At 35.6% G+C, this 20,303-nt stretch overlaps 1 protein-coding gene and 1 long non-coding RNA gene across 2 annotated transcripts; one reads left to right on the top strand and one right to left on the bottom strand.

Moving 5' to 3' along the window:
- Nucleotides 1-1,258: 1,258 nt before the first annotated feature.
- On the top strand, nt 1,259-2,011 carry LOC126712789 (uncharacterized). Its single transcript, XM_050412257.1, has 2 exons — nt 1,259-1,373; nt 1,482-2,011. Exons 1-2 carry the CDS (start codon nt 1,259-1,261, stop codon nt 2,009-2,011), a joined length of 645 nt encoding a protein of 214 aa, XP_050268214.1.
- A 917-nt stretch (nt 2,012-2,928) lies between these two features.
- LOC126691032 (uncharacterized) lies at nt 2,929-4,612 on the bottom strand. Its single transcript, XR_007644788.1, has 2 exons — nt 4,080-4,612; nt 2,929-3,377 (listed from the first exon to the last, which is right to left on the bottom strand). It is a non-coding gene; the product is annotated as an uncharacterized LOC126691032 (long non-coding RNA).
- Nucleotides 4,613-20,303: the final 15,691 nt, after the last annotated feature.

Here is a 20,303-nt window from a genome sequence, read left to right as displayed (position 1 = left end):
GCTATTTGGTTTTTACATACTATGGATTCAGGTTGTTCTATTTACTTGTTTTTGTTTTGTACGGATAATACGAAGGTTTATGTTATTTACGAACTTGGGATGTTTGTATGGTTTGTATTCTATTATGCTATGGATTTGGATTTTGGGTTTGTTGATTTGTATATGTCTATAATTGTGACTATTGAATTAGGTGTTTATATTGTACGTTGATATTATGCTATTTTTTATTTTAATTATTTTTTGTTGTCTTCTTATAATCTATGGTTGATGTTATTAGTAGGACTATTTGATAGGTTTCTATTTCCTATGTTGATGGTCTCATCACTTTGTTGGACTACAGGCTAAGGTGTAGACTGTTAAGAATAACATATTTACTAGAAATATCTCTCTTTACATAACCTACCTGAATAGTGTGTTTGTGCTAATGTGTAGGTCACTTATGGCATCCTGAAATGACTGGTCACAAGCGTTCCAAGAGTATGACTTCGATGATGCATACTTCAACGACATTGGTTCCAGCAATGTAGATGAAGATAATGATGATGATTGGACCGATTCGGAGTTCAAACGTGAAGAAGAAGCAAAGTTTAATTTAGTGAATCCTATAGTCGGGGAGATGTATGCGTACATGCAGCGGCATTATGATAAACAACCAATGCGAACAAGTGCGTTGACCAGCAGGGCATATATGGACGAGGTCACTGAAGGTAATCCAGCTAAGGATTTTGAGATGTTCCGCATGACACCTGAGTTGCTGTTACATTTAGTGGACGATTTGGCTCAACATGGTTACTTGAGGGACAGACAGGGTTCGGTGAATGCCACTCAGGCCGTGGCCATGTTATTGTTCATACTTGGACACAACACCCACTTTAGATGTGTTGCAGACAGGTTTCAGCACTCAACAGAAACCGTGTGTCGGCATTTTCGTAAGGCATTGCTAGCTGTCCACCACTACGCGAAGCATTTAATTAAACCTGATCAGAATGTCACAGGCCTCCCCGAACATTTTCAAGTGAACAAGTACTGGCCATGGTTTAAGGTACAAAACATTCCATTACTTAACTAACTTCGTATAACAGTAAAATAATATGATATTTGATTTGTGCTTGCTAAGATTAATGAAAACTTTCATGTGTAGAGATGTGTAGGAGCAATGGATGGAACGCACGTGAGTGCTCAACCTCCTGCAAATGAGACTTAAGCACACAGGGACCGCAAGAGCCTTATAACAACTAATGTGCTGTGTGTGTATAACATGGACATGCAATTCACATTTGTCCATGCTGGGTGGGAAGGCAGTGCGAATGACACAAGGGTTTTCGAGGAAGCGAATAGTGAAAGGAAGCATGGATTCCCATGGCCACCAACAGGTACTATACATTTCTGTGACTTTAACTAAAGTTATTTTATCCTCCACGTCTAAGTAGTAAATTTATGAATGAAATAATTATGTGTTGGCTGGTTGTGTGTGTGTGTAGGGTCGCACTACTTGATAGATTCGGGTCTACCAATTGGCACTAGTTTTCTCCCCCCTCACAAGTCAACTAGGTACCATGCACAAGAATTTCGCTCGACCGGTAGACGGATAACATCAAAGAAAGAGTTATACAACTACAGGCACTTATCCTTGCAGATGGTTATTGAGCGGTCTTTTGAAGTGATAAAGGCCCATTTCCCCATTCTGAATTTAATGCCAAACTTCAAGCCAATTAGGCAAGGTTACGTGATTGTTGTGTGCTGTGCTCTACACAATTTCAAACACATGAACAATCGGAGTGATGAATTGTTCAAAACAATAGGGGAGAGTGATCGCGAAAGTAGTGCAACCAATAGCGAAGGTAGTGACGATGGCAAAGGCAGTGGCGATGCTAGAGCATCAACAAGCTCAGCGACCCAAAGGCATGTACTAGAAATGTCAAGTGCATCGAAGAGAGTGATGGGCCAATTTAGGGACAATATCACTGACACAATGTGGGATGATTATGTTGCCCGTGGTAATGTGAGATGATTATATGTTGAAAATGGCAATTGACCATTTACTAATGTGCAATGTAAATACTATGGCTTTGCACTGTAATTGTTTTGGCACTATAATATGTGACGGAAATATTATTTACGTAAGTGGATGTATAACTTAGTTCAACTTGTAATGTTAGTGCATTATTTTGGAATGGCATGACAACGTGCAGATATGTTCTCTTGTTCCTAGAACCTCCCGAACCAAATGAGGTCTTCCAGTGCCCACAAGAGCAGCTAAAGCAAGATTTTTCTTAGGTATTGCCATGAAAGCGCACACACACAGAGAGATTAAAATATGGTAAAACCAAATAGAATTTAATTAAAACTTTTGAACAATCAGTGACAAAAGTGGCCGCCCAACAAAACTACACAGCCATGAATCATAGGGGTCTGGTAAGTGATAACCTTACAGACAAGTCTATCTATAAATAGTTTCAAAGGCCAACTGGAAATGCATGTGCTTAAAGGATTTTAGGCCTTGTAAGCATGTCTTGGAATCCATCTCTTAAAGGAGAGAACATCTATAGCAGAGCGTCCAAGTTCAGCATAAGCCCTATGCCCCAGCTACTTCAACCATTTCCTGTTCCACTGTACTTGGCATAACTGGATAGTAGTGGTAATGAAAAAAAGGCAGCATGCTCCTATGCTTATGGACTATGGAAAAGTAGGATAAGGTAGCATGCTCCTGTGCTTATGGAAGTCATACAAGTACAAATTGTGCATACACAAAATGAGTGAGGCTGGCCTGTTCAGCCAAGTTCCTAAATAGTATGGAGGCTGGCCTGACAAACTTACACCACAATTCTCATGGCTGTACATGAGAATTGCTATATAACTTGATGGAGTGCAGAATATTTAAAAACAAAGCACCTAAATTCTTGCCTGCAATTACAAAATTCTAGGAACTCTTTCAAATTTCAATGCTTAGCCCTCAATTCAGTCCACTCATACATCCATAAACCTGGACAGAAAGCAGGGAGAAGGAGTTTGGAGGAGCAAGTATGGGTGATTTAAAGCAAAATTCAAGTCCAAAAGGAAAGGATTTTCCCAGTCCTTTATTTTATATATTTTATATATTTTCCCAGTCCTTTATTGTTTGCTCTTATATCTGATATTTAAAGGAAAGTAATACTATCTACAACCCATAGAAAATACAAATTACAAGAGTCTGCTTAAAAGAGTACATAATAACATGACATGATACAGTCATGTGTCTTTACAATCTCATCCCATCCAGCAATCGTGGTCCCAATAGACAGACCCATTCAACAGTAAGAGTACAGAATGTTTGCCAACAGCTTTAATGCCCTTGTGACTGAAATTCTGCGCTTGTTTGCCAATCCGTGCAATCGGCACTAAATAATGCCAAGAAAGTGTCAATTAGGCAGTGACAAAAGAAGGAAAACACATAATATTGGGTTGTAAAGGTTCCATATACTACTTATCAAAAACAAAGGTTCCATATACTAAAAAAGTGGGCACTGCCTGTGATGACATATTCACAACAGAGCATGCCAGGAGTTCAAACTATTTTCTATGGTTAGCATATGGTTTCTTCATTGGGCATTGGGTTAGCCACCACCTAAAAGATTAAGTAAAATGCCTAACTGGCTTTGCATAAACAGTCAAATTAGAAGTGACTATTTAACAAATCACACTCTTTTTCCATTTTGGGAGGGATTATTATTATTTCTACCACTTCAATTATCCATCTTCAAAAAGAACTAAGGAATAAGTGTCATAATGAAAATAAGTAATTTTTTTTTTAGTCAAGATAACCCAGTATGTAGAAACCACCACCACTACACCAATTTCTAGCTGCGTAATGTACATGCAAAGCATTGAAACATCACCTTCACTATACTAAAAAGGTTCGCTTAACACATTGGACTTTTCCTGATAACATCAACACCACAAAGTATACAGCATAAAGCTAACGATACTAACATATCATAATTGTTATACACTCACAGACTCAAAATTAATTGTAGCCAACATGCCTGAAAAAAATTCATTCTAAATCTGGGGAAAACAGCATAAACATTTTATTAAATTACCTTAATGCCCAGATTTCTGTGCCAAAACTGACAGTCAGCAACTCCTCCAACCATAGTGCCAAGCATGTAAGGATTGATTTCAATGATTTTCTTTACAGACTGTGATGCTGATAAGATAAGGAAGGAAAGAGTAAATGCAACATGCCACTTTAGACAATGCAATTGAACACTACGATTACTGTTACTTACAACATTAATCAGTCAATTATCTCAAAAAAGAACACATACAGGCTACTCCAGTTAAACTAACAAAGGAAAATTTCTAATACCAAGCGCAGTGTGATCAGTAATGTACATTCATAACAAGCATCTTCATTTAGTTTAATCCTATAATCAGTGAGCCATATGGTTCCATGTATGAAATAAAATCCATTTTGTTTCCATCAAAATGGATGACTTTTTTTCTAGTCCATAGAACTGGTAGGATAAAAAACAATGCAATATTTGAAATAGAGACTCTTTAGAACAGATATTACATTGGCTGCTAACCTATATCAATAATTAATGTCATACCATACGATGTCATAAATACCACTGGAAATACCACTGGATGGTCATACCACAGAATACAAAAATTAATCCTATACATAAAACAATAGCACTCTATAAGTTGACAAGAACTAAAGCACTTTTTACCACCATTACAAAAAGAAATAGAATTAAAGCCCATATTATGTTGCAGTCTTCTATTTTAGCCAAACCCACCCCACTTTTATTTATATATATTTTTTCTTTTAATCTCATGTTTGTCCAAGCATGTTCCAAAAGCTAAACCCATTTGAGTCACACAAGTTTGTCACTGACCCACTGCTCCAGTCAAAACCATCTCAGGTGAGCTATAGACCTGCAGTGTAAAATTGCACCCAGTCTGCCAATAAATGCTTCACAAGGAAAGATGACTATGACTAACAAGGAAAGATAGTTGAGGAAATTTTTGGGTTAATGAATGTAAGGCTGAGTTAGTTGAGGCAAAATAAAGAAGTAAGGCATGTGCTGTGGAGCAGAAAGTCTTGAATTAAGGTGATTAGTCTTGCAAAATCACATTAATAATAACATATGATTAATAAGGATCCTTTCCACTAAAAGGACATAAAGGGTTATCCATTTCAATGGATCTATTCAACAAACTCTTGTTTCCCTTGGTAATCTTACATCTCCACCAAAAAAACAAATCCCAACATTTTCAAGTGTCAAAATAAATATAAAAATCATCAAGCAATTAAATATGTGAGCAAATATCAAAACCGTGCTATTTTAGATATTAAAGTATATGATTTGGCTTTATGCATTGTGTACACATTGTAAAAGATTCCCCCCCTTGTTTCTTCGGACTAAAGCCTAGGAAACTAAGCTCACCAAATTTTTCATGTTGTCACTAAGGCCTAATTCCAATAGTTTATCATTCTATTCATATAGTTCTACATATGCTTGCCAGCTTAAGAGATAGACAAATAAATTAGCAAAAAAAACTATAAAGATTGGGGGGGGTGGGGGAGGGGGGGAAGAAATCAATTGAGCCAACACAGAAAATGTAAAGTCTATAGGAAATACTCTTTTGTTGCCACAGAATCAAAGCACGATATCCAACAAGGTGTGTAGAAAACTAAGTACCAAATTTATAGGTAAAACCAATTTCAATTGTTAACTTGATGCCAAATCCTATAATCATTACAAGTGTGTTAATATACCATTTGCTAGAAAGTCCACAAAAATTGGTTGATCAATAATAGCCATAACAACTGAAAGGGTTCTTTTCTGTTTAACAAAATTTATCCTGGCATATCAAAACATTACTTTTAAGTCTGCAACAATAGGAAAGAAAACAAAACACAATGTTGTCTTAATCTTTCCACAAATTACATAGAAAACAAACTTTCCAACATCAAGTAAAACTAAGCTCTTAAAGAAATTAGCTGTGTCAGCCACCCATATAGAATTCCAAGGTATGTAGTCTTGACAAGATGACTGATTGGTAAATGTATGATAATAAGTTCCTTGCAGTTTTTGCTGGCCAATTCCTTCTTTAGAATAAAATATTTAAAAACATTATTTTGTGTGAACGGTACCCTCCCCTCTTTCAGTCAAAATCCGAAGCAGGTTCTGGTCACACCAGATTTTTGGTGTGTCAGAAGAAAGGTTTTCCGCCATCAGCGCCGTCTGCGATACCGTAGGCGTGGTTCCATGAAGGCCCATCAACTTCCGGCTGCCTGCACCTTTTCTTCAACGGTGCTAGCCTCAAGTTGGGTTCCCTGCACCTTTTTTTCAGCTCCGCTAGCCCGAAGTCGGGCTCTCTACGCCTTTTCTTCAACGGTGCAGGCCCCGAGTTGGGCTCTTTGGCTGCCTGAGTTATAGGCATGTAAAAGTGTTGAGGAATGGTTTTCCTTGAACAACGTCTTGAAACGGCAGCCAACCTCTCCTTTGTACTACTTCCTCGGCTTTCTCTTTATTCTCTTGTATCTTTCTTTTCGCTTATGTAGTTAGCTTTAATATAAGCTTATTCCAGTTTTTCATTGTACGCTGTACTATTTCTTTGTCTTAATAAAAAAGGAATTTATTTACTTATTTTGAATATTTTTCTTTTTTGCAACAACTACTTTGTGAATGGGTGTGCTCCATATGTGTTTTCCTTTGATGATACTTAGAGCAGGAAACCTTGAAACAGAAACCTACTAATTCTAGTTTATCAATATTATCAGGCATAATAATGATAATTCCCAGTAAATTAAAACTCATAAAACTAACCGGGATAATGGCCGAGTGCTTCGTAATGCAGGCAAGGCGACCGTCCGAGAACGATAAACTCTAAATAGTTCATCTGAGAGGGTAGCCGAGCAGTGAGGGACTTCGACTCTATTTTTGGCAATATATTGCCCTATATATTGGATCAATCCTCTTGGTATTGAGGATCCGAGGATAAACCGGGGAATCCATGTGGTTTAGGGATTAGCCCAACTATCAATGGGGAATTCTCCTCGGATAGATTCTAATGTCCATGTAACGTCCAGGTCGTGCCCAAACCCATGTTGTCTCTTCTAGGTAGTCGGTTTCCCAAAGGCTTGAGTCCGAGGACCATACAAGGCCTGGGTTCTGTCCAAAACTTGTGATTTTTCTTTGGAGTACTTGGTTTCCCCATAGGCTTGAGTCCGATGACCATGCAAAGCCTTGGTTCTGTCCAAAACTGGTAATTTTTCTTTTGAGTACTTGGTTTCCCCATAGGCTTGAGTCCGAGGACCATGCAAGGCCTTGGTTCTGTCCAAAACTTGTGATTTTTCTTTTGAGTACTTGGTTTCCCCATAGGCTTGAGTTCGAGGACCATGCAAGGCCTTGGTTTTGTCCAAAACTTGTGAGTTTTCTTTTGAGTACTTGGTTTCCCCATAGGCTTGAGTCCGAGGACCATGCAAGGCCTTGGTTCTGTCCAAAACTTGTAATTTTTCTTTTGAGTACTTGGTTTCCCCATAGGCTTGAGTCCGAGGACCATGCAAGGCCTTGGTTTTGTCCAAAACTTGTAAGTTTTCTTTTGAGTACTTGGTTTCCCCATAGGCTTGAGTCCGAGGACCATGCAAGGCCTTGGTTCTGTCCAAAACTTGTAATTTTTCTTTTGAGTATTTGGTTTCCCCATAGGCTTGAGTCCGAGGACCATGCAAGGCCTTGGTTCTGTCCAAAACTTGTGATTTTTATTTTGAGTACTTGGTTTCCCCATAGGCTTGAGTCCGAGGACCATGCAAGGCCTTGGTTCTGTCCAAAACTTGTAATTTTTCTTTTGAGTACTTGGTTTCCCCATAGGCTTGAGTCCGAGGACCATGCAAGGTCTTGGTTCTGTCCAAAACTTGTGATTTTTCTTTTGAGTACTTGGTTTCCCCATAGGCTTGAGTCCGAGGACCATGCAAGGCCTTAGTTCTGTCCAAAACTTGTAATTTTTCTTTTGAGTACTTGGTTTCCCCATAGGCTTGAGTCCGAGGACCATGCAAGGCCTTGGTTCTGTCCAAAACTTGTAAGTTTTCTTTTGAGTAGTTTTTTCTCTGTATTTATTTGTTTTTCAAAGGTCAGCCCCTCGACCATGGCAGGGAGAGTTGGCTTGAGGCCGGAAGCCCCTAGAGCTGCCCGCGCCGTTGGCACTACAGGGCGTAGCCCCTAGCAAAAGTTTATGTTGGAGCAACAACTGCATGTCACCGGAGATGGAGGAAACCCCGCGAACCTCTACTTGCTAGAGAGTTGACTCCACCGCCACTTGGGCCAATGCGCAAGCCTTCCCACAGACGGCGCCAATTGTAGGGACACGGTTTTTAACGACCCAAGGACGTCATTGGGCTCGTATGTAAGGGCCCGAACAATATGATTTGTAGAGAGTGGGTTTGGAAAGGCCTGCCTTTGGGCGTTGGGTTTCGGTCTGGTCTCGGTTTCATGAGCGATCATACAAAGATGGGTTTGGACTGTATAGCTGAGCCTTGCATTCATGTAGTTTGAAAGGTTTGACTCCTCGGAATTAGTCCGAGGAGCATTACATTCTCACCATTCCTCCTTTTTCTTCCTTCTTTCTCCGGGGGCCTCCCCCCCCCCCCCCCTTTCTCCTCCTTTTTTCCCTTTTATACTAGTATTCGATTTCCCTTCTTCATCTACGTGTCAGTTTCTCCTTGTTTGGGGCAGTTACTCGTCCTATCAATCTTCACGTCAGAGTGGTTGGGAAAAGCTGGATAGCATGGTATGGGGTATGGGTTTGTCAGGTGCTGGGCTCCACGTTATGGTGTTGGCAGCTTTCTAGCTTGTATTGCTCTCGTACTGAATTTGTCCTTTTATTCAGGCGTTTTGTGAGGCGTTGAGCGTGAGGTTGTCCTCGGCTATATTATTGGGCCATCAATGGGTTCTCCTCATACCTCCTCGGCAGTAGGGCTCCTCGGCTTGGGCTTTGGGCCATTAATGTGAAGTGGGCCGGGATTCCAAATTTCAGGCCCCACAATATATATTACAAAAAAATAAAAACAAAAACTTGTTAAAAATTCATTTCAGTATTAATTCCCAAATTTTGGTTTATTTATATTTATTTAGCATTTTCTTTGTGTAATGAAACCCAAAATTTTAAGAAAGGATTAGCAACCATGGGTACCTTTTGGAGTTGCCCAATATATATATACTAGCCTTATCACACGCATGCTCTGCGCGTGTGACGAGGCTTTGTTTCTTTTTTTGGACTAGTGTCATAATTTTCCATTCATTTTAATTTTTAAATTATGACACAACCCAAAAATTAAATAAAAGGAACTGGTGAGTCTCGATAAGGTAAAAAAAAAAAAAAATGGAATATGGTCTTGAAGGAAATATACAAAGTGGACTAAGAAGGTTTTTGTTTTTTTTTTATTTATTTTGGATAACTTTTTTTTTTTTTTTTTTTTGAAGACATAGATTAGTAGGAGAGTATCCTATTTTGTAGGCATTTTAAATGGAGTTGGAGATATATTTTTACCAGGTTGTCCCCAAGTTTTGTCTCAGTTAAATGTAGGATTTAGGGATATTTCTGAACTGTTAATTCGTTTAGACCCCTATACACTCAAATTGTTTAACTTAATTAATTAACAAAGTTGTTACTTAGATTTATTATGCAGATCTAGATTAAACGCAAACAAACATCACTAAGTGCAGAAAAGTAAAGAAGACAAGCAATATGATTAACTAGGAAAACCAATGAAACAGTCCAGTTTCAAGTTAAAAAACCTAGGGAGGATTTAACCTAAACTATCCTCAAGGCAACAAATTCACTATGATAGAATGGAAATTTTACAATAGATTTTTCCCTAAATCTAAAGCTACCTCTTGTATTACTTACTCATGTAACCACGCAGCTCCGAATCTACAAACTCTTCTATCTAAATTTGTCGCACACAAACACCCATATTTGTGACTCTAAGATCCCACACAAACACCCATATGTATGATCTTGTTGCAGCAACTTTAGATCTACCAATTCTAATGGTATGAGAATAATTTCTAGTAGTAACTTTGAAGGGAGAAGGCACAATACCTTTTAAATCTCATAAGAGCACCTCCAAAGTCCTATCAAAATGTCCCTTAGGGTTTCCTTTATATACTAGGAGAATTAGACCTAAAACCCTAATCACTTAATGCGCTTAATGAGCTGTTAGGCTTGAATTAATTTCTGCAGAAACGCATCTCGATCGGTTAAGCCTTCTTCTCGATTGGTCGAACTTGGAATGTTTCGTATTCTTAAACCTGTAGCTTCTTTTTTCTTGTATTTTGACTTGCAACACCTTGAGCATTGTCTAATACCCTATAGACTATAAGATCTATACCTACATAAATTTGTGTTCACGGTTTGCCAATTGTTCTAAAATTTTAGAACCTAACAATCTCCCCCCTTGGCAATCCGTAACAAAACTTACATACACAATGAAATGCTCAAATACAAGAAAAACCCTATTACAATAAAATGCCCAAATACATAACAAATTTCAATCTAAGACTTCAAACCTAAAAGTTGCTAGAAGAGGCAAAAGATCTTGATCAAAATATACTTGTCTTTCCTAAAACACTCAAAAGAGCACATCAACGCATGTGTGGAAATAAAGATAGATAAACAATAAATAACAAATATGCAATAACAGCAAATAACAAATATACAAACTAACTCTCCCGCTAAGTTAGATACATTAAAAAAAAAGAGAGAGAAATTACACTTTACCACTCTAAAATATATATTAAATTATGCTTTGCACCCTAAACTTTTTGAATGCACGTTTTGCACCCTAAACTATGACTTTGTTACACTTTGCATCCTGACATTAAGTTTGTTGTTAACTTGGATGGAAATCTAAAGTTTAAGGTGCAAAGTGTAATCAAGAGTATAGTTTAGGGTAGTAAAGTGTAATTTCTTCTTTGTTTTTAAGGGAATTGAGAAGATGGGTAATTGGGTTTTTTCACGTGATGTCATTTTTCTATCCAAGTTAATGGCAAACTTATCGTCAGAGTGCAAAGTGTAATAAGGGTCATAGTTTAGGGTGCAAAATCTGCATTTGAAAAGTTTAGAGTGCAAAGTGTAATCTAAGGTATAGTGTAGGGTGGTAAAGTGTAATTCTCCCTAAAAAAAAACTTTTATTTTCTCCCCTTTTAAAAAAAATTTCATCTTCCCCTAAATGAAATAAGTTAAGAACCTTTTCCAAATTTCATCTATTTCTTCCCCTTTTTGTCACGTATTGACAAAGACAACCCAATCAAAAGGTAGACAGAATATATACGCAACAAAGGTCAAGAGAAAATAGAGAATCAAGGAAACACATAAGAAATAAGCTCTAAAGAAAATAGAGGCAACTCCCTTTATAAAGGGTACCAACTCCCCTTATGATTAGTATAGGTTTAAAAAAATAAATAAATAAAGCTTTCTCCCCCTATAATTAAAAAAAAAAAAAAAAAACCTATTTTGGGAAAAACAGTTTTAGGGAAAATTTAAGAGGTGGGGGAAAAAATAAAGACACACATAAGTTAAGGATACACATGAAGAAAAATACTCTCTTTCAATATATGCAAACTTGACAGTATGTGATCCATAAACAGATGCATGCAAACACTTCAGGCACAATCAGTTAAGTCTATACAATATAGATCTCAATGATATAAATATTCAGCATGCAATGTGTTTTCATGTGTCAAGATATTTTGAACTCAAATCAACCTTAAGAGTAGATCAATAAATTTTTAGATCAAGTTGAGTACCCAATTTAGCAAATTGTATGCGTGTTGTGTGTGAAGCCAATCAATGAGAGATATGATTGCAAAAATGCAAGATAGATAAATAAAACAATGCAATGCATGTGAATCCTATCACAAATGATGTATGAAAAGACAAATTGGTCAAGAATCTAAAAACTAAAAATTTTCCAATTTCGATCGGTCGAACATCAATCAAGCATCGATCAAGAGAGGCGGAGAGTTTTGAACACAAAAACTCACAAGTTCGATCGGTCAAGGGAGATCTTCAATCTGTCGAAGCAGTTAAAAATTTTAAAACTTAAATTCTGGAAATTTTATGCAAAAAAACAACTTAAAAAGTTGTTTTTAAGACTCAATGCATGTGAACATGATCCAGCAAAGTTTTAAAAAACATGATGCCTCAAATCCTCACTTTAAAACTGTACGTTTTTAGATTCCTATAAACTAGATTGTTTAACCTAATTAATTAACCAAGAGAATACTTAGGTTTATTATTCAAATCTAGGTTAAAACAAAACAATCATATCATGCAAATAATGTGGAAAAATAAAGAACGCAACAATATGATAACCCAGGAAAACCTAACTGGTAAAAAACCTGGGAAGGATTTAATTTAGCTATCCAAGGTAAATCAGATCCACTATGAAAGAATTGAAATTTTTACAATAGAACTTAGACCACTAAAATCCTATTACTACCTCGAATAGAAAACTTACTACCACGACCACGTGACAACTCTAAATCCACAAACTACTTCTTTCTTTAATCTACTGCAACCACAAGTTCTCCTACTTGTGAATTTGAGACTCCACTCAAAGGTTTTAGATCTTCTTGAAAGTTCTTTATGCAACAACTGAAACCACCATCGAGTTCTTGATGCAATCTTGATCTTGATAGCTCTATGTGTATGTATGAAGGTAAACACCTCTCAGATCTCACAAAAGATTCAACACACAACTTAACAAAGACCTTAGAAAGCTTTTGGGTACAAAACCCTAGATCTACAAAAGAGGCACAAGATGCACTCTAATCTCTCTCTAAAAACCCTTCCAAAAACGTACTTAGAATTTCCTTTATATACTAGAAGAAGTAGATCTGAAACCGTAATCCTTAATGGGCTTGAACTGCTGTTTAGGCTTAATTCAATTTTTACAGATATGATTCTCGGTCGATTGAGCCTTGCTTTCGATCGATCGAGCTTTGCAATTTTGCAAAGTAAGTTTCTGCATTCAGCTCGATTCAAACTATAACAAATAAACTTTGAGCAAGCCTAAACCTAGACTCATTATTTCGATCATGGTTTGCCAACATATACAAAGTGAAGTTCTAATACATTTAGTTCCTAAAGTCTTAGAACTTAACAAAAATTAAAACTTCTAACACTTTTTTTTAAAAAAATCTCCCAACCAAAACAAAAATTCGCATGTATATACCAGATTCTATATAATTAAAGAAGGTCAATTTAGACAACACACACATTCTCATGTACTTGATTTAGCAAAGATTTGCGTATAATGTGTGCAACTAGTAAGTGTATAAAGTATAGAAAATGTGATATGTAGATAGCAATCAAGCAAATTCTTTACAAAATCAATTAATCAAATTCTTTACAAAATTGAAAGTGACTATTACCTAAAAAGTTACATCATATAACTTTCACATCTCCTAAAAAACACACTTGCAATCATGTAAAAACATTTTGATTCTTTTTTATTTTTCTTATTCTTTTGATTTTTTTTTTAACACAATCAAAGATATCATGCTTGGGCATATAGGAGATAGAAAAGAAATACCCTTTTTACACAATTTAAAAAAAAATAACACCCCCTTTTATTTTGTTGTGCAAGTGTTACACCTTACCAAGCACGGCTTTTATGATTTGCACACATGTGTTCATAATTGGCAAGTAACAGTGATGAGATGGTTATTTATGCTTTTCTTCTAGGATTTTCTAGTCCTTATGATCAAAATATATGACATCAAAATCAAGATCTTTTGTTTAAAGACTATAAACAACTCACATAATTAAGCACTACATAGCACAAACTAGCAAAGTGCAAAAAGTAGCTTATCAAAGCTAAGCAAAGTACACAGATATGAAATGTAAATTTCATTGGCCAATCTTAATTACACACATGGTAGTGTGAAATACCATTAAAAAAAAAAAAAACAAACAAACAAACAAAAACAAAAACAAAAAAAACAAAAACAAAACAAAACAAAAAACAAAAAAAAAACAAAATCATGTAAAAACATTTTGATCCTTTTTTATTTTTCTTATTCTTTTGATTTTTTTTTAACACAATCAAAGATATCATGCTTGGGCATATAGGAGATAGAAAAGAAATACCCTTTTTACACACTTATAAAAAAAAATAACACCCAATTTTATCTTGTTGTGCAAGTGTTACACCTTACCAAGCACGGCTTTTATGATTTGCACACATGTGTTCATAATTGGCGAGTAACAGTGATGAAATGGTTATTTATGCCTTTCTTCTAGGATTTTCTAGTCCTTATGATCAAAATATATGACATCAAAATCAAGATCTTTTGTTTAAAGACTATAAACAACTCACACAATTAAGCACTACATAGCACAAACTAGCAAAGTGCAAAAAGTAGCTTATCAAAGCTAAGCAAAGTACACAGATATGAAATGTAAATTTCATTGGCCAACCTTAATTACACACATGGTAGTGTGAAATACCATTAAAAAAAAAAAAACAAACAAACAAACAAAAACAAAAACAAAAAAACAAAAACAAAACAAAACAAAAAACAAAAATAAAACAAAATTTTTTTGGATTTTCAAAATTTTTGTGATCAAAAACAAAAACAGACATTATGCTAAATGAATAAAATGCAACAACAATGAATGACAATGCTCAGCTAAGCTATAGAAGGTACACAAATAAGAAATATCAATTTCTTAATTAACTAATAAGTACATATACAATCTAGTACATATTCACACAAAATTAGAAATATCTTATGCACTTAGTTATGCAACACAAACTATTTAAGTTTCTCCACAATGTCAAGCATATTCTAAATCAAGGGAGAGATATCATAATTCATCTAATCCTTAAGAAAAATAAAAAAGACCCAAAATAAAATATTTTTTTCTTTTTTGAAAATTTTCAATGTTTTTGGATTTTTTTTTTTTGAATAATCAAGCCAACAAGCTTAAATTTTTCAAAAACATATGAACCAATTTATCAAGATTTGTAGCAGGAGATATATCATCACATATCCTAAACTGAAACACATAATAATTAAATTTCAATTTACGACAATTAGGACGAATGTGACCACTAACACAACAAAAGTGACAAACAAGGACAAATTTAGGATTATCAGTATTCCTAGTAGCAGATCTAGTCTCAAGTTTTGGTTTTTGCCTCAACAAAGAACAATTTGGTCTAATATTACTAGCAACACCACAAAGGTGACATGTTGGCACAAAAACAAATTTCTTTTGCACTCTAGCTGTAGGTTTAGACAGTTTTAGAAACTTCAACATCTACATCAAAACTTTTACCTTTGTCTTACTTAACAAAATAACCTAATTCGTGTTCCAAATTTATTGTAATTATTTGTATTTTAACTAATTATATGTTATGACAATCTAATTTTTGCCGGATTGAACCTTAGTTGACTTCAAAAATTTTGAATCTTCTTGTTCTCTAACAAGAAAATGATGACTCTTGCCCAAGTAACGCACAATCCAAAGGAAAGAAGAAAGGCAGGGAACATGAGCTCAAGAGCCCATATGTCCTTCACGCTTCAAGAGATAAACACCAACTAGAATGTACAGCAGAATCAAACAAACGCAGAGGCAACAGAAATGGTATTAAGTCCAGAAAGAAATAAATTCAAACGGAAGTGAAGCATGCACAAAGGGCCAAGGCACCACCTACTTGTACCTAGCCAATACATGGGAGGTGGGCCACGAGTCAAGGGAATTGGAGGGTGTGGTCTGGCGGTGGGGAGAAAGAGGGGGTTTATTTTGGGGTTCCCGCTCAAACTTCTTTAGGGAGAAATGTCCTGCTAGGATGCCATCTCACCCAAAAAAAAGTCAGTATGAGTTAGGACTACTTGATGCGTGCCAAAGAGATAAGTGAGGGAGAAGCTTAATCCTTATCCAGATAAGAGTAGTGAAAACAGAAAGAGGTAAGAAACAAGACAAGCCATTTTTGTTTGGGAATAAGGAGTGGTGTAGCCAACACATTTAAAGCAATGGTAATGGCTAAGCAGCTAGTGGGCCAATGGGTAGTCTTGGAAGGACACCTATAAGAAGCCAAAAGCAGTTAAGAGGTAAAAATGACAAATCTCATCATGGCAGACAGTATAAATGTGGTAGTTGTGAATAAGAAAAAAAGGGGGGGGGGGACTGAAAAAAAAAAAAAGAGGTGAATGAAAGAAGAAGAGTAGAGCAAGGAAGAAAAAAAAAAAGAGAAAAAAAAAACCACAAAAAATCAAAGAGAAGCATGAGTGGTAGGAATAGAGGCATGCATCAATAGATTACTCATTTATCTCCCTCTTGACAGACCCACTCTTTGAGAAACTGAGGGTTGAAGTTCAAGCCATTTAGGTCATTTTTCTAAAGTGCGTAACTTCTATGGCAGAAGCCTTCCTTGAGGTTACTCACATTAAAGATCAATTCCCTTTTTGGACTCACATTTGCTGAGAAGCTAAGCCCATTCCTCTAGCAGACAAGTTTCTCTTTTATGATTGATGAATGGTTAGTCTGTTATTCTATTATTGAACTATTTGTTGTAGTGTTGTTACCACAGTTGAATTATTCTGCCATAGCCTTATTAGCTCTCTCTTTCCCTTTATTTAGGCGTTAATGTTATTTGTCTAATAGTTATTCTACCCATATTGTATTTCGTGCTATAACATCTGTAACAGTTATTCCCATCGTGGGCACGCCGTACACTCAATACTTCTGCCAATACATGTCTATATCGGGATGGCTCAACTTGTGCACAAGCTGGCCTAAAGTGTGTTTCATTTAGGCCAACTCCAACTCTCTTACCTCAGAATCATGGGCCGCAGTGTAGCAGAAGAGCCCAAAGTCCAACAACACAAAAAGACCCACCACAACTATTTACTAATTACTCCTCTTAAGGTACATTTGGTACACTGAATGGGGATTACGACAGGAATTGTAATATTTATTACTAGTAATAAAATGTGTTGTAATGTAATAACTAAACCTATTCATTATTATTATTATTATTTTTTTTGAGAAACAAGACTTTGCATTTCAATCAGCTAGGCCAAGAAAGTCGGCCTCTAATACAGAAGTAATATTTGGTAGTACATCTTCCATCCAGACTTGATAATGGGAAATAGAGTTTGCTCTTCTTGCTAAAGCATGAGCTACAGTGTTACAATGCCTGTGAACATGGGAATAATGTATCTCTGAGAAACAAGAGGCAATATACTGTATGTCCTGAACTAAATGACCAAAATGGGATAAAGTGTACGAATTATTTTGAAGGGCTGTGATGAGAACTTGTGAATCTCCTTCAAGAATCACTCGATCAAAACCTATCTCCAAGGCCAAAAGTAAAGCTCTCCTAGCTGCCATTACTTCGACCTCAATGGCTGTGAAGGGAAGCGTAGCTCTTTCGGTGAGTGAGATCATAGATTGACCGTCGGAGTTCCTAAGAATCATGCCCAGTCCAGCACACTGCTCTGCTTCAAACAATGCTCCATCAAAATTCAATTTGTAAAGTGGACGATCCGGAGGAAGCCATCTCGTTGGTGGGCGTCTCACTGGTATAGTGTGAGAAGTATTGTGGAGTGCAAATTCCCGCAACCTATCTTTGGCTTGATGCAGCACTTGATCAAGGGAGATGACTGCTTTTCCAAGTCTGAGGTTATTTATTCAGTTCCATAGAGTCCAAATCACCATGGAAAAAAGAGTCGGGTCCCTGTTTTCTGCAAAAACACAACCAGTTAGATCAATAAAAGTTGCTGCCTGGCGAAGACTGTCATGATTCCACAGGGGAACTTTGTTCCACAAGTCCGACAGCTTTGGACAATGAAACTTAACATTTATTTTAAGAAATATCTTACTCATACAATTATATCTCCTTAAAAATTGTTATTTTTAAATTTTTATAATTGTTAGATGTATATGGAAAGTTTGTTTATTTGAAAAAGTTATTTGGAAAGTTAGTTTTGAAATTATTATACTTGCTAAGGAATAGCTAATACAACCTTTTAAAGAGGAATAATTATTCCTCATTTTGAAGAATAGCTATTCATAAGGAATGACTATTCCTTGTAATAAAAACATAACCAAACTAAAGAATAATTAAACCATAGGAATAACTATTATAATACAGCGCTTATTACAGTCTACCAAACATGCCCTTAGTTTTCTTTGCCATAGATTGTGAAATGAAGGCACCAAATAATGAAATCTATTTTTTTTAAAGGAAAGTTATAAAATAAGAGGAGTAATTACTTTGTATTCCAAAATTATAAGAGTGTGGTGCCCCATCCTCTCTCATGATAATATGTTACACTAATTAAATTTATGTTAGAAACTATTATTTATGTGAAAGGAAGGAGTGATACGTTGTTGTACTCTCATTATACCCATAAAACTCCTAATAAAAATTATTCTTTGCAAGCTTCTTCAAATTTTTAGTTTTAAAAATACTGGGGAAATCATATAAAAATGCCAAACGTTTATACAATGTTGTAGATTAGACTTCAAAATTTTCTTTTTCTTAATTAAAACCAGAAATATTTGAAATTGTTTCAATTTGATGCCTTTGTCCACATTCGTTGTTATTATTATTTTTAATTCTAATTGCATTTTACTTAGGGATTATTCATAAATTATTTGGAAATCATTGAACAAAGAGAATAAAGAGAGAGAACTCTGTTTTGTCGAAGAAAGATTTGTGTAAAATTGATTGCTAGGAAACAAAAGTTTACTACATAGATGAAACAAAAAATCTTATCAATAGTTTTCCATTTTCTCCACTTTATTACTATCCAAAATAATTAAAATGAATAATGGAGAGGAACATATGCTTCAAATTAAAGTGACTTCATCTTTCTCAACAAGAAAAAAATTAAATTGGTTTCATCATACGAGTAAGACTGTAATTGAAAAAAGAAATTAAAAACTTGGAATCTACTATAAAACATGGTTCTTTCTCAATATATATATATATATATACACACACACTATAAAACATCCTTCTCCAAAAAAAAAAAAAAACACTATAAAACATGGTTTAAACTTTGAGCCTTTTTATGTAATTTCCCAAAAATATGCATTTTTTTTTAATATGCTTTCCTCTGAATGTATACATCAACAGATCAACATTCTCATTACATCTAAAAGCACATGCGCCTCTATTAGCTAGTAGTAGAAGCAGCATCTTAAATATTTGTTTTTGAAGGGGGTGGGGGTGACTTATAATATTGATATAAAAATGAAGAGAAATTCAAAACATATATATATACACACATATTCATGTGTGCGTGCATCAAGGGATGGCAATGGGGTGGGGCGGGTCCAAATGATGGGGTCTTCGCCCCGCCCCGCATTATTTTGTCTTACTCCATCCCCTTCCTGCCCCGCATGACGGGAAAATTTTTCTTACCCTATCTCTACCTCTTGGGGCCCTACAAAGCCCCACCCCACCTTGTAAAACTCTACTTTTTGTTAATTTGCCCACAACTATTATAATTGTTTTTAATAAAACCTGTTTCGTTAATAAAAATATATTTGAAATTACAAATAAATTTATCCCATTAAATCAAACTAATTTTTAGCAAAAATTGAATAATATTATTAAAGTGTTTAACAAGACAATATCACAACAAAGACAAAAATCTCATAATACAAAATCAATGATTCAATAGTATATAAATTTTTTTTATAATAAAGACAAAAGAAAATGTTAAAATTGGTACCTTATTTCCAACCTTTCTAAAGAAAAAAGAAAAGAAAAGAAAAAAGGCAAAAAACCTTATTGGGTAGAATAAAATAAGCTGATAATATGTTTGTTTAAATAGTAGGGTTTTAGGGTATGAAAAATTTACAACTTAACCCTTATCAATGTGGGGTGGGACAGGGCTAAAATCTCGCCCCATCCCTGCCCCACCAAAAAAAAAAAAAAAAAAAAAAATTTGGGTAGAATAAAATAAGCTGATAATATGTTTGTTTAAATAGTAGGGTTTTAGGGTATGAAAAATTTACTACTTAACCCTTATCAATGTGGGGTGGGACGGGTCAAGGCAGGGATGGGGCAGGGCTAAAATCTTGCCCCATCCCTGCCCTACAACCTCTGTGAGGCATGAAAAACTTGAGTAGGGCAAAGCAGGGAGGAGCAGGTCAAGCAGGGTGGGGTAAAATTGTCGTCCCAACACGCATGCACACATACACATACAAAATAATTTTTGAAGATAAATGCTAATCATTATAAATTTCAATGAGAACAATGAGTTACACAAGTTGTCTAGTTT

The sequence above is a fragment of the Quercus robur genome, chromosome 1 (assembly GCF_932294415.1).
Source record: "Quercus robur chromosome 1, dhQueRobu3.1, whole genome shotgun sequence".
Classification (NCBI taxonomy): domain Eukaryota; kingdom Viridiplantae; phylum Streptophyta; class Magnoliopsida; order Fagales; family Fagaceae; genus Quercus; species Quercus robur.
This window is presented reverse-complemented; position numbering and strand designations above follow the sequence as displayed.

Bases quoted from the DNA above. Each gene is read 5' to 3' on its own strand.
- LOC126712789 (XM_050412257.1), top strand. From the start codon at position 1,259: ATGGACATGCAATTCACATTTGTCCATGCTGGGTGGGAAGGCAGTGCG. The intron at 1,374-1,481 runs GTACTATACATT...GTGTGTGTGTAG, and splicing joins ATTCCCATGGCCACCAACAG to GGTCGCACTACTTGATAGAT.